Source organism: Dermacentor variabilis, chromosome 9, assembly GCF_050947875.1.
Source record: "Dermacentor variabilis isolate Ectoservices chromosome 9, ASM5094787v1, whole genome shotgun sequence".
Taxonomy (NCBI): Eukaryota; Metazoa; Arthropoda; class Arachnida; order Ixodida; family Ixodidae; genus Dermacentor; species Dermacentor variabilis.
This window is the reverse complement of record NC_134576.1, coordinates 131,122,910-131,139,677: the sequence shown is the minus strand read 5'-3', so window position 1 is coordinate 131,139,677 and position 16,768 is coordinate 131,122,910. Positions and strand designations below refer to the sequence as shown.

At 43.3% G+C, this 16,768-nt stretch overlaps 1 protein-coding gene across 1 annotated transcript in view; it reads left to right on the top strand.

Moving 5' to 3' along the window:
* The window catches only part of LOC142557515 (uncharacterized), a 115,319-nt gene that overhangs the window by 81,613 nt on the left and 16,938 nt on the right, over window positions 1–16,768 (top strand). The window contains exons 6-16 of the mRNA XM_075669424.1: window positions 572–708; window positions 1,240–1,337; window positions 4,797–4,894; window positions 5,654–5,781; window positions 8,264–8,329; window positions 9,039–9,145; window positions 10,007–10,104; window positions 11,122–11,270; window positions 13,396–13,502; window positions 14,717–14,814; window positions 16,044–16,168. Coding sequence (XP_075525539.1) covers window positions 572–708; window positions 1,240–1,337; window positions 4,797–4,894; window positions 5,654–5,781; window positions 8,264–8,329; window positions 9,039–9,145; window positions 10,007–10,104; window positions 11,122–11,270; window positions 13,396–13,502; window positions 14,717–14,814; window positions 16,044–16,168 — 1,211 coding nt within the window. The remainder of the gene's footprint in view (window positions 1–571; window positions 709–1,239; window positions 1,338–4,796; window positions 4,895–5,653; window positions 5,782–8,263; window positions 8,330–9,038; window positions 9,146–10,006; window positions 10,105–11,121; window positions 11,271–13,395; window positions 13,503–14,716; window positions 14,815–16,043; window positions 16,169–16,768) is intronic.

Below are 16,768 nucleotides of genomic sequence, written 5' to 3'. Positions count from 1 at the left end.
CTAGGCCCTAAACACCCTGCATTCACGCAGGCACAGTTTCGACATAGTGAGTTACGAAGTAACAACAAATTTTTACAGGAAGACTACAACAATTGACATACAGTAATATACGTACACTGTACATTCAAATAAATCTAATAAAAAATGTATAATGACTACAAACATGTTCATTTGACCCCCCCCCAAAAAAAAAACAAAGCAAGGAGTCCTAACTGGATCTCCTAAACAACAATAAATAACTTGTTCACTTAACAAACACGTTCACTTGACAAAAGAAAAAAAAAGAACAAAGGAAAAAAATCCCAAGTGGTTTAAACACGATTCAAGAAAAATCTCTTTGCCTGGTTTCGGAAAGCAGGCAAAGAGGAACAAGTATCCGTGATATGAATCAGAGCAGAATAAAGGTTTAGCAAATTAGGAATTTGCCAACTTGATGGCAAATTCCTAATCTTTTAAACCTTTATCCTGATCTGACTTGACTTCCGCTTTCCCGGTGAAGCCTTCAAGATGGCGGAGCGACGTTCTTCGTGAAACCATGCAATGAATGCTCCCTCTTTCTTTTGGCGCGCAGGTTCTGCAACAACAACTTTCCCCAGGCACCGTTCACGTTCACGTCTGGCAATCCTGGATCCCAGGAGAGCATGATTGTGCTCAAAACGGCCAATCCACAGCGCGCAGCTTACAGCTGCCAGCTACAAGTGGTCAGGAGTAAGTGGAAGGGAGTTCCTACGATATCTTGAAGCAAAAAAAAAAAAAAGAAGAAGAATCTGTCGAGCAATTCTTAACGGGGGAGTTGGTGACGTTGAATTCTAGCTCTTCTACGTTTCCTCTGCGAGCTCAATCAAAACAGTAGAGTTGTCAGAGTCGAATTCCATTCGTCGTAGTTAAATAGCGTGGCAGTCGGCAAACGACAAACGACAGGCATATGTTGCGCTGTCAATTTGCACGGAAATAAATTACGACCCATTTGCGTTAAACGACGACGTACCCCCTTCATCGTGCATTTTTATTTCCGACGTGCGTTACAGAATCGATCTGCTGAAACAATTTGCTGTTGTCTCTTTATAGAAAAGAAAAGTAAGGCAATACAGAATGATGCAATATCCTTCTTGAAACCTTTTTTGGTGACAAACGCCATCTGTTACCGGTTCGAAATGGTAGCCCCGCCACGCATTGTATTTTCGTCGTGTTATGTGGGAGCCATCGGTCTAACTGAGTACGCTTGCTGGTCTCCTTCAGGGTATCCGAAGCGGGTCATTGACCTGATAAAACATGTGGAGTATACGCTGGACGTGAGCGGGAAATCTTACCGCCAGGAGACAGACTTTGTTATTCTGGTAAGTGTCGGCGTGCACAGGCCTGCTAGCAGTCATCGAGAGACGTGAATCTTCATTTAGTTTTTTTTTTTTTTAAAATAGCTTTCACAACGGTTACCCACAACGTAGTCTCATCATGCAATATCACATATTTAAAAACCCATTCCGTGATCAATAACGCAAGCCGTTCTTGACGCCGTGATGAGGCAAGCTCTGACTAGCCGAGTTAAACAGAACTGTAAGGTTGTTGTATTTATTACATTTTGTGGCACATCAGTTAGTTTCAACATTTCTCTTAAAGTAAAAGCGAGAGTAGTCACAGACAGTGCTCGCACGTCATATTGCCGTTTCGGTGAATATCTCTACTGGGGACTGCAGTTGTACGCTTACATTTCGCGTACAATGAGCTGCCTGGAGACTTATACAATATGTAAATACGTTTGCCCTTATGTAGGCTGAGCAGTCTGCTTCTAGCACTGCATTTAATCTCCGCGAGTGTTCGTTATGAAAATTATATCCATCAGACACATTAATTCATAAGACTGACGAGAGACTGCCCTTCTCTTTTTATTCAAGTATACCAGGCAGAATAATAGAGATATGACATAGCGGAAGTACGTCACGGTACACATAAAACGGAATATTGGAAGGCGTATGTGAGAGGAGATTTTTTTTTATTTGGGGTTTTACGTGCCAAAACCACTTTCTGATTATGAGGCACGCCGTAGTGGAGGACTCCGGAAATTTTGACCACCTGGGGTTCTTTAACGTGCACCTAAATCTAAGCACACGGGTGTTTTCGCATTTCGCCCCCATCGAAATGCGGCCGCCATGGCCGGGATTCGATCCCGCGACCTCGTGCTCAGCAGCCCAACACGTGAGAGGAGATCGAAGCGCTTATGTTGACACCAGTGAAGCCTTGTTTAATCACAGCACATTAAACGTGAATTGCGATACTTAAAGGGACTGTCTACCGCTCGGAACATGGCTTCGGATTGTGGTGGTAATGAGAAGATTGTGTGTCATATTGACTGCAACGAGTACGCATGCTTGTATCCAATAAACCAGCAAATACATCTTTGATTTGGCTCTGATAGCGGTGCAAGAATGACATGCGGTGCCGTCCGGCGGTGAAATTTTGCAACCGATCCGTGTACGTTCAAGCAAACAAAACGGCGAACAGGAGAGGTATTTTGCGCGGACGCAATATTGTATTAGAGAGTTTTAGAATAGGGGCCCCAAACGTTTTGGGGCCCCAAAGAAATAGCGTCGAAGCCACTGCGCATGCGCAAGACGCAAACTGCGTTTGGGTTTTGTGTTGGGAACGCTATTTCACCGATTTAGTGGGAGCCCAAATACCGGCCCCAAAAGCTTTGCGTCGGCGAACATGGCGGCACTCATCGAAGCGACGGCTCTAACCTAGCACAAAACTGGGTTCGATTCGCGGTGAAGTTCGCAAGCTAGGAGAAGTGACTGAGGTTATCGCTTTCTCTAAACTAGCGTGTGTTATGAAGATTGACTCGTTAGACGCCGCTGATTTTAAATTTTATTGTGGATCTTATGGCTCGTAGGCCTAACACGACTAAGCTTGGCTGGTGAAGGCTAGTAAAGTTGGTTTGCTCAAAACTAAGCGCAACTAATTGTTTGCTGCTTACAGAATAACCTCTAAATTATAATTAAACGCGAATACACGCAAGTCAAAATTATTATTCCGATCATAAAATGGTATATTTTATTTAATTATTTCTAATAGCTTTTCTTTGACGCCGTAGTGGCGCTGTCAGCGCAAGACGCTATCCGCAAACGTAAAACCCTATTCTAAAGCTCTTCACTCCCACGTGCCCCAACGCTAACACCCGCAAAGCTCTTTGGGGCCCCAAACTATCGGCGTCCTATTCTAAAACTTTCTATTGCCTGAAATTGTATTTTATGCTTTTCTGCTAACGTTTCTATGCGTGAGAGCTAGTGCGCGTTTAAAAAGTGGCGCCGCCTTGTGCAATAGAACGCAGTCACGGTGAACTGAGTGGAAACATTTCTATGGTTCTGTAGTTGATAATAACGTCACAAGATGCCGCCACCATTTCTTTTGCTAGTGCTGTACGCATATCTCCTTATTTCGGTGTGCTCTTGGGCTGAGCACATGTCGGTGCTGAAACTCACAGTGTAACCGAAGCACGAAAAGAACAGACGGTTGTGTTTGTCTCAATACTGAGTGATTTAACAGTGAAGACAGCTTACGGTTTGACACTCGCGCGTGAACCGTCCCGTGCAGTGACTCAATAAAATGTACGTAAAGCATCCTGAATTGAACAGGTGAGGACGAGAGCGTTTTGTCGAAGAATAAGAGTTATCTTAGCGCTTCAAATTTGAACGAACTCTGAGTCGTTCTCCGGAACACTGAAATCAGGCTTCCCCACTCAAGGATGCCGGCCTGTGAGCACGATGAAGCTGTTGGGCCTGTGGTCTTTAGATAATCTAATCTTAAAGAAAGAAGAAGAAAATATGTGTCTATTTCTCTCAAAGCGCTTTTTTAAGACAGTCATATTGCCCATATTTCGATCATATTTCTATCATACAGGAGAGAAAACGAATGTAGCCTTTTTCTCCGGTTAGGCTGACGTTGTACATCGCTTCTTTTGCGATTTTTCTTTTGAAGCAATGATATGTCTTTTTTATTTCTCGTGGTTGCGACATTTTATGTTTTTTGTGTATGTAGTAGCCGTTATATTATGGTGAGTTTATTTCTCTCTTTCAGCATACTGTGTTATGAGTGCTTTTCGTATTCTGCTTTGCCTTAGTGGTGTTCTGCACAGCGCTTTAAACTTTTATGTTAGTGTACTACGTCTCTTTGATTGCTTGCGAGAGCGTGCGATATATTTCTAGTTCTCTCAAGGGAGGAAGTTTAGCTGCCATTATTTCTTGGTCCGAAATATCTCTTATATTCAGTCAGGGCAATACTACTACTACTACTACTACTACTACTACTACTACTACTACTACTACTACGACTACTACTACTACTACTACTACTACTAATAATAATAATAATAATAATAATAATAATAATAATAATAATAATAATAATAATAATAATAATAATAAGCGATATTATACCTCAGTACCCACGAAGCCGAAAGTCAGTCTACAAGCGCGAGGAAACATGGTTCACAGGGTATGGGCGCCAGCGAACTTTCTCGCATCTCCTTTTCAGGATGTAATACGAGCTCGGGCATCTTTGGCTGAGTTAGCACACTGGCCGAAATTTTGCGCATCTAACTCTGCAGCACGAGAGCTGAAAGCCGCACTCGGCGACCAGTAAAGCTCATCGCGTTTGGCCTCGACACTAATCATGACGGCAATTAGCGTACCGCGTGAAAAAAAAGACAGTCTGAAGGTTACGTTTAGCCGTTGCCATAAAACACGAGAAACCGATTTCTGTTTCGGTATGCATGTTGACTTTGTTGCGTGCTTGGCTTCTAGGCTCCCAAGAAATCCTTCGTGGTCATGAGCTGTCCCGTGTTCGAAGTGAGCGACTACTGGCCATGCAAACAGAGCTACGTTACAGTCGAGCTTCAAAAGTAAGTACGCCAGAGTTGCGCCAATCGCTACGCACAATGTCCCGCGTTCGGGGGTCAGCAGCTGTGGAACTGCGGGGTTCAGCGTTCAGAGGACACGTTCCACATTTTCAGATTTTCATTAGGGGTGTAGCGTAGCAGGAACTCGCGGAGACGTTTACGTTGAAGGATGAATGCTGGGAGGCCACTTGATGGCATGCCACAGCCGTTGCTTTCTTCAGAACAATCGTGCTTTGTGACCATCTTGTGAATGCCCGAACCATTTCGTTCCTTCATTCTCACGCGACGTGTGTCCTTCCAATTATCGCGGCCGGAAACAGGCACATATTTCACATATTTCACGTTGAGGACAAATCGGCGCAAACTGATGAAAACTGTTCGAAAGTATATTGCTATGTTCAAAAGTAAAAAAAAAACTCGTTTGCTATATTTATTCACCTAATAATAAAGTCAGAAAGTCAGAAAGTCAGAAAGAAAGAAAGAAAGAAAGAAAGAAAGAAAGAAAGAAAGAAAGAAAGAAAGAAAGAAAGAAAGGCTCTAGCGTTACACATGGTCACCTGATTCCTATAGACTGGACTCTGCGTCTGTGCTGGTAAACACAGGCTTGACGAGCAGCCCTGTGGTCAAAGTGGACTGTGGATTGACTCGTTTCGCGAATTGCAAGCAAGAGGCACAGAGCAGACGAAACTAACCTTTTATTCGGCCATTGTTTTCTTTCGCGAAATTTTCTCATATGTTCGCTCTTCCGGGCGCTCTACGCAGGTACTGCCACTTCCCCACGGCTCACAAAGTGGAAATTGAGATTCCACCAACAGGCACGGCGTCCATTGCAGTCAAGCTGGCCTCGTCGCCCAACGATCGGGTGCAGTGCGTCCTGCACAGGATCGCAGGTGAGCTCCCACACCTGGTCTGGTTGGCAGCGTAAAACTGATTTTCGCCCTATATTATTGTAGAATGAAATACTCTACTCAACTCAATCAATGGTCGTTGAACGCAGTCCTTCAAATTCATAGAGATTTTAGAGAGTTTTAGTCTGTCGCTGAAGGGTATCACACATTACAGAATACGGGAACACCGGAGAGATTATTATTATTATTATTATTATTATTATTATTATTATTATTACTACTACTACTATTATTATTATTATTATTATTATTATTATTATTATTATTATTATTATTATTATTATTATTATTATTACTTTCGAAACGGGGCGGTGACAAACAGTCACCTAGCCTGCTTGATTTAATCAGGTATGCTATACACCTTTGTTTAGCTAGCATTATTGTGTACATCCTCCTTAACCTTTTCTTTTGCCTCAAAATCTACCTTGTACTGCTAGCTATAACTCTAAGAGATCCGGGTCGTGTCAATCTGTTCCCTGCTTTTTTTTTTTTTCCAGTACTCTAAACGTCTTTTGCTAATCTCGACTGCTGAGCGGCTGACGCTTCCCACCAACGTTGCGCAGCAACATTGGTAACGCCACCTTGTGAGGCTAATGTACACTTGAGCGCACACAGCTCTACTTGCAGCGACAACGTTCTGCCTACCTGCTTGCACAAATTTCAATGCAGCAACAATAAATAAATAAATAAATAAATAAATAAATAAATAAATAAATAAATAAATAAATAAATAAATCTTGCTATTTATTTCCGCCGTAAAAGACGAAAATAGGGACTAAAAGACTTGTTTTCTCGCAGCAGTGGATTTCTTTTTCTTTCCCCTTCTACCAGAGCAATGACGCAAAACAAGAATGTTTTCAACTGATTCAATAGGTACCACAAGATGGCGCTGCCAATGCCACTGTTTGCCGTTGATGCCTCCGGCGTTCTGGTATTCCGTAAACTGCAATATGTTTACGGACTCGCTAAAATCCCTCAAACCACCCATTTCGGGTAGTAAATCTTGGCGATGTTCTACTTCCTCCTTGTTTCCTCCGAGTGCTTCTTATTTTTCGACATAATTTCTTTGTATTTTGGTTTCCTTTAAAAATATTTACTCGCATCTCAACTGATTCCATTATTACAGCCTTCTTTCTTGCCTACAGGGGTTCGGTAATATGCTGGTGAATTATATTGCATTCTGTACTTGCTGCTCTCTTGATTATCGTTTTTCTTCCTTTCTGATAGGTCATTCTTTACATTAGCGTACTTTGTTATTCGGGCGTCCCCTTCTGCAATACCCGCTTATGGCTGAAATGAATGAATGAATGAATGAATGAATGAATGAATGAATGAATGAATGAATGAATGAATGTTAATAATATATCAACTTTCTGTGAAATGACAGAACTGCAGAAACTCGCGCAATAAGTTTTCTTTTCTTGTAGACCAAGCGAAATGAGTGTGCTTGTAGTTGCATAAGAACTATTTGTGACGCGTTGCCATCTTTGCTGAAACTCTGTTGTTGTTGGGGAGAATTAGAAATGGCGGGCAAAAGGGACAAAAGGGATTATCGACGGTGTTATTTCACCCGTGTGTGCGCTTAACACGCTCCAGCAGCGAAACAGACGGAGTCCTTGCTTCAGGTTTAGAAAGCTGTACTATATCTCTGTAAGGGAGGAAAGATTTTTTTGCTGATGAGTGACAGTATAGGGGAGGTTGAAGCACGACGTAGCGTTTCTGTAATACACTCGCGGTTGTCCCGTAATGCGATGCCGTGCTATACGTGCCCTAGCATGTGCAGTGGCTAATCGTGTTCTTTTTATTTGTACTCCCATAGTACGTGCAAAATGCGTCCATCCGGTAGAACCGAGAACGGCTGCGGAAATATCAAGGAAAGAGACAACGTAGGAAGAAAGCAACTGTAAAAGCACAGAGTATAGATTAGGAGTGTGGTTCATTGACCGCGAAGAACCAAGGTGACTGCGAATTTCGACAACGACCGTGGCGCAACAGATGTGGCCTCTGTAACGAAGATGTAAAACGCTACTCGATAAGCCGTCTCCGAGCAGAGAGTTTCTTGATTGATATGACGTTTGTCGTTGTAAGTACTTCTCATGTGAGCAAAGACAGCCCATTTCAATCGTATAACAAGCAAACCAGTGTGCTATTGCGTTTCATCCCTGCTGAAGATTTGCTAAACTTTCTTTTTCATTGTTACTTGGCTTCCGCGCTCATCGTTGAGCGTCAGCTGCCTTCCTGCGCCCGTAGCTGCTTTGAATAAGCGGTTACGTGCAAAAGTTCAGGGTTGAGCAGAAGCTCAGCGCAAACTGGAGGGCAAGGGCCGCGCGTTTAAAGGCAACTTTCTTACATGTCTTACGGCCTCACTGATTACCTTTTTATATACAAAGAGAGAGAGAAAGAGAAAGAGAAGGTATTGTGGTGTCATCAGTAGGTCGCTTTCTCACTGTTCGTTTTCCACCAGGGAAGAAGACTGCTTGCGTCGAATCACCCAACACACCGACTTACGTGGGAGCTCCGGAGCAGAGAGGTGATTTGCTTTTCTTTTTCTGCTGCGCTTTGAGTGGAGGAAAATCAGTGCCGACCACTAATGTCCTCAATGCTAGCGTTACCATAGTAACTGTCGCTAGCTGCGTCTCTGTCTCAAAATTTCCTGTCGCTTGTTGTATTCACGCAGCATGAATGCTCCATCGGCCGTGCTTGTCAGGGACAGAGGCAGTAGAACGGTTCATACAATGTGCGTGTTCGCATAGCTGCAGTGTTGGTTCCGAAAGTTGACAGAATAAATCGCATGATTTTGCGATTTATTTGCACATTTGCATTACGTCGCTTCTTTAAGTAATGAAGTAGAGAGGTACATCATTATACTCCGATTACGAGTCACTTTATTCATTTTGTTACTCTAAATTTATGCGTGCAGTTCAACGAAACATCTGCCTTTAGGCATAGACGTGAGCCACAGAATGCTTGGTGCCGAACAGCGTGTCGGGTTTTCGCGCTTTTAATTTCAGGGCATGTTTACCACTCCTTCAGTCTAAAATTTAAAATAGATCACTGTGAAGAGAAGTTGTCACCTCGGAGCGGTACGGTCTACCCGGCTCACGTAATATCATTACATAATAATAGAAAGTAAGAAAAGCAAGATGCATAACACAACTTTCTTATATTCGCCATTCGGTAGCCAATAGCGTTCTGTATACGCATTTTTTTATTTTAATCTTTTTTTTTTGTGATTTCAGCTCAAATCTGCGTCAACATGGTGGCCAGTCCCATAGTTAAGATCGTCTCACCGTTCAGAGATGAAATGGAGACAGAGATGGACATGACCGTCCGGTACGAAGTCATGGTGAGCAGAGAAACGCGTCGGACGATGATATCAAAGCGTTGAAGCAGACGCGATAAAGATTAAATTTGCATCAATCATAAGCGGAACTTCATAATCGGGTTGCCACAATATTATCGAAAACTAGAACTTTATAGCGATTGTTCTCCGCAATGTGATGTAGTTTCCCCGGGTTCATTTCGTATGTTTATTACGAGGAGCCACCGCAGCGCCCTCTTTCGTGGAAAGTAAACGCTGCTATTTTCAGCGTCCCTGCATTTCAGTTTGTACATCAATTCGGCTTCGCTCTGTCATCTGCTAGTCTCCGGGCTAGCTCAAATAGTAGAACAGCTGGTACGGAAAGGCGTTGGTCCCAGGTCAGAACACCGTACCAGTATACAAATGTTTCTTTAACCATGAAGCTTTCACTCTGGGAAACCGGTATGGTACGCCCTGTGTAGTTTCTTGCTACTGTCGGTTGTACTACAAAATTTCCCTTTCTGCGTTCTCTTCTTTTTTTTATTTACCGAACGCATCGCAGAAGCGTTCCCCTTTTATTTTAAACGAATACTCCTTTACCTCCGGACACTATAATTTGTCACGCCGTGCCAGCAATGTCCTCCAAAATATAGAGCAAGACTTCACAGGGCGAAGGATGCTCGCTATACGAGCACACCTTCCGCGGTTGCGGGAACTTCTCCCCAGAAAACTTGTCAAAGGCTCTGTTTGTCAAAGGCACGTCACCTGAAACACAGAGGGCATCGCTAAATCGCAGCGCGCATGTGGGAGATGTGCGCGCCCACTCTCACTGTGTCTTCAAGTTATGTCGCAGCCGTAAAGTGTCGCACTCCGGCCCATGAATGAATCACCCGCCTCGTCCCGCAGAGTGTGCCACACATGGTCCATTACCTGTGGTGCAACGACTTCAGACTGGACACCGACTGCTCCAAGGAGAGGCTGCACTGGTTCAACTACAACGACAGGTAAGATTCCAGCGACGCAACCCTCAGTACGAGACAAATGATACTGTTTAGTGTTCGCGTGACTAACTCTCGTCACTGACGTCAACACGGCTAACGGCACACCTGGTGACCCAGTCGCAACGGTCGACTCGGGACATGTTTCTACCAATGACCACCGAATATATATATATATATATGGGACATCGGATATTTTTGGACTTCGCTTCTACCGAAATGCGTGCTCACCTTACGGTCATTAAACCTTCTCTTTTGCGCTGTCAATAATCTTAACCACTGAGTCGTGAGGCCACGTACCGTAACGATCATTACAATGATTTATTTATTTGCCTTCCGTATACTTACCACAATCGAACGCTTATAGAGAGTAGCAAATGCAAGGGAATATGCTTCTACGTAATAGTTCAGTGCTCCACACCACGCATGCGCTGTGGAGTCATCTAAGCGCGAAGTATGCTGGTTGCAAGTTCGCCGCCATTACAGCTCCCGTACATCGCACGCAGCTGCCGAGAAAACAGCTACATATAACCTAATGCTGTGCTACAATTACTGCATTATTAGAAAAAGAATCTGGAATAAGCATTCTGTTGTGTACGCACGGAGACACTCTACCTAAAACTTGTTCTGTATGCTTGCGGCGTATTTGAGCGCGCTTAGTGAGTCCTAATAAAGTAGATTACGCTTCTAATGCAGTGGCAGAAGAGTCCTTAATATCAGCGAGTACAGAGGGGTCCACTGTTAAAGGGAACACTTGAGCGCTGAGCTTGTCAGGATTTTGCTCGCTCGCAAGTGTACAATGGCCTAGGTTTAAAATCAAATCAAATCAAATCAAGTTTATTCATTACAAAAAAGGAACCGGTTACATAACTTGTAGTTGCTAGCTCTGGCTCCTTTCGATACGCATGTGCGATGCACCGGCATTGCTTCCGCAGCCACTTGCAGCTAGGGCGCCAGCAGTGGAGAGAAGGCGCTCGTATGAGTGTTCCCGTTAACAGCGGACCACACTGTACATCTTCGCAGGTTGTGCGGTCACTCGCGGCCACGTGATTTCACCTACTCTTACGGGTCTGTGAACGAGAAGGCCACGTACAGCCTGACGTACAAGAAGCAACGTGGCGTTCGCCAGGGGCACTTCTCGTGCTTCCTCTACCGGGAGCCCCAGTCCAAAGGTGAGGCTCACGTAGGACTCGCTTCGCTTCGGTCCCTTTCATCTCAGAATCAAAATCAAATTTTATTGCTACATACGAAGTTATTACAACATGTAACATACAGGAGGCGGTCCCGGAGTCGGAGACTGAATTGGGACCTCCTGTACATGATATATACGAAAGGAAAAGTGAACTTGGTTAACGCAGCGACAGTAATAAGTACCACTGTAAAAACAATTTAGAAAGGCAGCAATTATAATAACAGTAGGACACGAATTAAATCAATTAAGCAACATATGGAAACATGAACGAATTGAACAGAAAATGGGCTAAAGTACGGAAATAGCTATAGTACTTCATCCGAACGCTGAAATGTCCGCGAGACCCAGAACTATAAAGGTTCAACGACTATCCTTGACATGCAGTGGTTCCTGGGCCGACGTAATATGCAGATTGCTTTCGCACGATTGTGTTTCCTTCTTTATCATCTGCGGTTGACGGCCGTCCGATCCTGGCGATAAGGCGGGCCTGGAGCGCCGTTCCCGCCGCTGCAACGAAGCGTGATAAGAAATAGCATTGGAATATAATCATCGCATGATTCCGGCACACAGTCAGCATTGCTTAGTGCAAGAAAGGCACAAAGTTACAGCCCCACCCCCCCACACTTCAGGCATAACTTTAAAAAAGAAAGGAAGGCGAAACGTGGCATAAAAATTTTTTTTTCAAATCTGCGTAGAAAATTTTCACAGAGAAAACACCCAAGAAACGAGCGCGTGTGCACGTAATTATGTACAGTTTGAATAACCTTCTTATCGACGTGGATGATTTTTTTTTTAATTTCTGAATGAGGGGTCACCTATTCATTGTCGGTATTAATGTTCGCTTTGCAATTGTGTAGTACGGCATGAAATTCTTTGTGCCAAGACAGCTTCGATACGATCAGTGTTGATAGGATATATCTATAACCCTAAATTCCGATTTTCTATTTTATTGCTCGGTCGTTTCCGAACAGCGAAGTGCGTAAATGTTAAGCGAGTCAGGTGAGAAAATTGGCAAGGGCTCAAGAAGTAACGGGATCAAGCGCCTAGATAACTTATCTCAATTTATCTACTATATGTTTAATAAAAAATAAAGATACGCGAAATATTTGTAGGACGGCTTCTGTGGCCGGTGGCAAGTTCCTGTTTGTTCCTTTTTGTTTTATCTCTATCATACCTGTCTCAAAAAAAAAAGTCTGTGCGAAATACTTTTACGATAATTTTCTTTATGTAGTCCGACTGCGGTTTCTGTGTCAGTCAGTATGACTTTTTCTTTATTTCCTTTATTTTTTAAAGTGCGTTGTGCAAACCGCGCGATTCAGGTCAACCACAATGAAGCTGCCCTGAGTATGGTGTGGCCAGGTTCCCACTCAAGCTGCAACCTGCAACTTTTCCGTCTGGTCGTCCTGGCACCTTTGTTGCAGAATAAATTCAATTAAATTCAGAAAGAAACGGGGTTTTCTTTCTTTTTTCTAAACTTAAGAAAACCGCAGCGCATTAAGAACTGTTTATATGCATACTAGAAGCTTTCACGTGCAAGCACAGATAATTAAGCTGACGTGTCCCACGCAACGGTACGTCTCTCTCCATGTTATTTCCGCATGAAACGGTGTATTTTAATTCATTTGGATGGACCATTTCTTACTGTTGCTTTTCTCTCTTTTTACACGTGGCAATTAAACGTTGACTACTTACCATAGCATGTCCTACGCGAAATTTTCCTCTACGCTTCTTTTTTTTCTTTTACTGATTTGGCCAAAGATATCTGAAAATTGATGCACAATCCTTTAATTTTGATATTGAAAATCTCACTAGCACATGCCAATTGAAATGTATATCTGCCATAATCGTCATCGGTATATGCATTTTCCGCCCAATGAATACATCTGAAACCGAGGGTCTAAAAACAAAGTAGTAACCCAGTTCTTTTTTTGTGTGTGAACAGAAAGTAACCTTTACCGTCTAGCGAATAACAATTACCAATTTCATTTGTTTTTTCACAGGCTGTTAATCTGTTGGGTTACTTCAAGAGAATCTTCGCTATTAAACAAATAGTTACTACCTGGTCTGTCGCTCTGAAATTGCACTAAGTTTCGAATAGGTTTCAGGTACATACACATTGGACTTGTTCTCGAAGAATTCCGCCACCATTGAGAAACACCCCTCGAAGAGGATATTCCCTCACGATTCGCAAGTCATCACCTACTACGTGCTGGTATGTCGACTCCCTCGTGTTATTTGATAAGTACTGCTGTACGTAGTTGAAGTGGGACAGATGCCAACTTCTTTTTATTTGTCTTTACTCCTTCGAATGCCGCCTCAACTACCGCCTCGTCTCAGGCAGTTTCATTAAGTCCTTCACATTTAGCGGTATCTGTGCGTATAGTCGCAGCAGCCATTCAATCGTTTTGCTTGCGTATCGCTTTTGGTTCGCGTTATCTTTTCTCGAAACTAACTGCAAAAGTGTATGTTACCGCATTTGTAAATGTCTTTTTCATTAATTTTCTTCTAAATGCTTATACCTCTGCAAATTAACTGCCATTCTTTGTTCTGCCGTTGTGTATTACCTTGTCACGCCTTGTGACGTGTGGAGCTACGTAACTGCCTATTTACCGAGTAATGTTATTATTTCTTAGCTGACGCGCACCGTAGTCTGGACGCCATGCGTTCTTGTTTTGCGAGTATGTGTCTGCAGTGTAACTCACTTGCGCATAAAGTATTTTCAGGGACTAGAGACACACTCGAGATCAAATGAAACAAAAAAAAACTTTGCGAGTAAAATTTACAATTTATTGAGGTCAATCGTATCACGGTGCAAGTTCACCCCGTCTTAAATGCACAGAATGCACTGAAACGTCTTCGTACCTGCACGTTGAAAAGTTATTGCGGTTGTGTAACTTCATGTGTAGTTGTCGGATCGCGGACGAATTTTTTAAGAACTGGGACTTCTGTTTATTTTTTTGTCGAATACGTCGTAAATAGTACTAATATTACGACCGAATAAGCTCCGTCCGGCCTTTTCCCCATTCATCTTTTAGTTAAGCTCATTTCGGCTATCTCCTTGTTCAGTGTTAAAGCTCCCTCTCTTCCCCCTGTGTGCTTTTCTTCTTTTTTCGTTCTCGCTAACGTTACCCGGTGTAGGGTAGCAAACTGTATATCAATGCTATCTATTTTCCGGTTAACCTTCCTGCATTTGGAATTTCATATATACATTGTGCATAAATAAACTAATAATTTGGTGAGCCTAATGGTATTCCGAGTTAATAGTGAGGCAATAATGTTGTCCGCACACACTGGCCTTCTTTTATGGGATGCCAGGCTCAGAAGCAACGATTTTAACCCTTGAGGTGCTCGGCTTTGAAGGCTGCGTGGCAGTGGCGTTTCGCGTTATTATTATATTGCCAATTTCGTGACTTCCAATTCTTCTAGGCGCCACCAGACTCTGAGGTCATCGTCACTTGTTCGGCTTTCAACATCCAGTCGGGCCCCGACTGCTCCAACAGCTACTTGAAGATAAACGACCGACAGTAAGCGCAACTCAGCAGTTCAGAGATGGTTTCAATTGGGTTGTGTCGTGTGAAGGCTTACGCGGATGATCTATAGAACTATTAGCCTCATTGTACACCTTAACTCTAGAACAATCGCATTACGTTGACAGCGCTAGCGAGAAAAGTGCTATGTGGAAGTACACATGTAAGAGATTCCAATGTTCTGCCCTCCCCCCCCCCCCCCCTCAAGAAAAAAGAAAAGAGATTTGGTCGTTTCTGACAATATCTCCATAGCAGCTTCACCTAATGACAAGAATTATAAGGTATTCGGAACGCCAGAAAGATGCTTTAACGAACACGAAAACACACACACGCACATAAATTGTTTACCAAATTAAAGGCACCATTTTCAATTACGAATAAATGTGACGTCGTAGGACGTAGAACAAGACCTACAATTAGCCACAAATTACACGCACTTTACGATAGTTGCGTATGATACATAACAATCACCTTGTCAGACCCCCCCTCCCCCCCGACCTCACGCACGTTTGATTAGCGTTGCTTGTTTCAAAAGTAAAAATATTTCTTCTTGTCAAATTAGTCACGGAAACTTTCGTTGCACCATTCATGATTCAAAGTTTATTTTTGAGCTCACAAATGCGTAATTTCTGGGTATGGACGACAAAAAAGAAACAAAGATGAAAGTTAAATATACTAATGTACTTTTTTGTTATGTATCATAACATTTTACCATGAACGCTGCATATTAGTATCACTTTAGTAGACAGCTTGCAGCATCTCAATTTTCTCATTTCGCAGGCCTAGGCGTGTGGATTACGGTCACAAACTACTTGACGGCTGTTTATATCTCTCTTTTCTTTTATCGGTAATTAACTCATTGGCGGATAATTTGTCTATGAGAATGGGGGGGGGGGGAGCGGGTGATACCTTGTACTCAAAAGCAGTCAGATACTGAGCTTGGCAAGATACAATAAATCTGACCGCCCTATGAAAGGCGAGCTACCGAAAAGTACTTTGAAATCTGTGACGTCACAGTGACGCGCTGGCGCTCTGTCGCGAAATCCGAAACTATAAGTTCCGGCCTTCACTTTCTCCTCCAGTAAGCAATTTGCGCGAAATATAACGAAAATGCAGTTTTAAAAGAACATGATTTATCCGTATAAAAACGGAGTTCCACATTTCTATTCTGTGCATCTCTAAAGGCCGGCCGATACGACAACTACGTTTTCTTGAACGTCTTCCAGGTACTGCGACAGCAACGTGCCCGGGAGGCAGCGCCTCGAGCTGACCTACAACTACGCCGCTGTTGTATTCCGAGATGGAAAGGACGCCAGCAACTCCTTCAGCTGCACTTTCGAGCGAGGCAGCAGTATGCAACGTCGACTTTTTTTACTTTTCTTGCTGTTCACTTACTTTTAACGTTCACATTCGGACGTTTGAAACTACGGAAAGGTTGATGGGACCACATGGTGTGGCTTCGTAAGAGGTGAAGCGGTAGCGGAAACAGCCTGGGCAGAGTACTAGAATAAGCACGGGTGGAAAGCTAGCTTTCCTAGCTTTCTTTGGCTCTTACCCTTCCCGGTCGCCCAATTTGCGTGGATGACTGGTCTAGCCGAGTAGGTTGGGCCGATCAAGGAGACAGCGTAAATCTTACCTCGAAACTGTTTTAATGTGGCTTGTAACGGGTGCCGACCCTCCAGACAACGAGATGTCTCAGCATCCACGCACCTCGTAGCGTTCTTATTTTCGCAAAGCAGTAGAGCTAGCCAATAAATGTCCCAAGCAGCATATCTCAGCAGTTCTATCGGGAACCTATATCGACTGGCTTTGGCGATCAACATCTGACGGTTTCTGAGCAATTTCTGTTTTGTCATTTTTTATTTTGTTACGTCTGTATGATTAGTGCTCTGTAGGAAGACGCCAGTGGCCGATAGGCAGTGCCTCCCTCCGTCACTACATTTATTCGAAG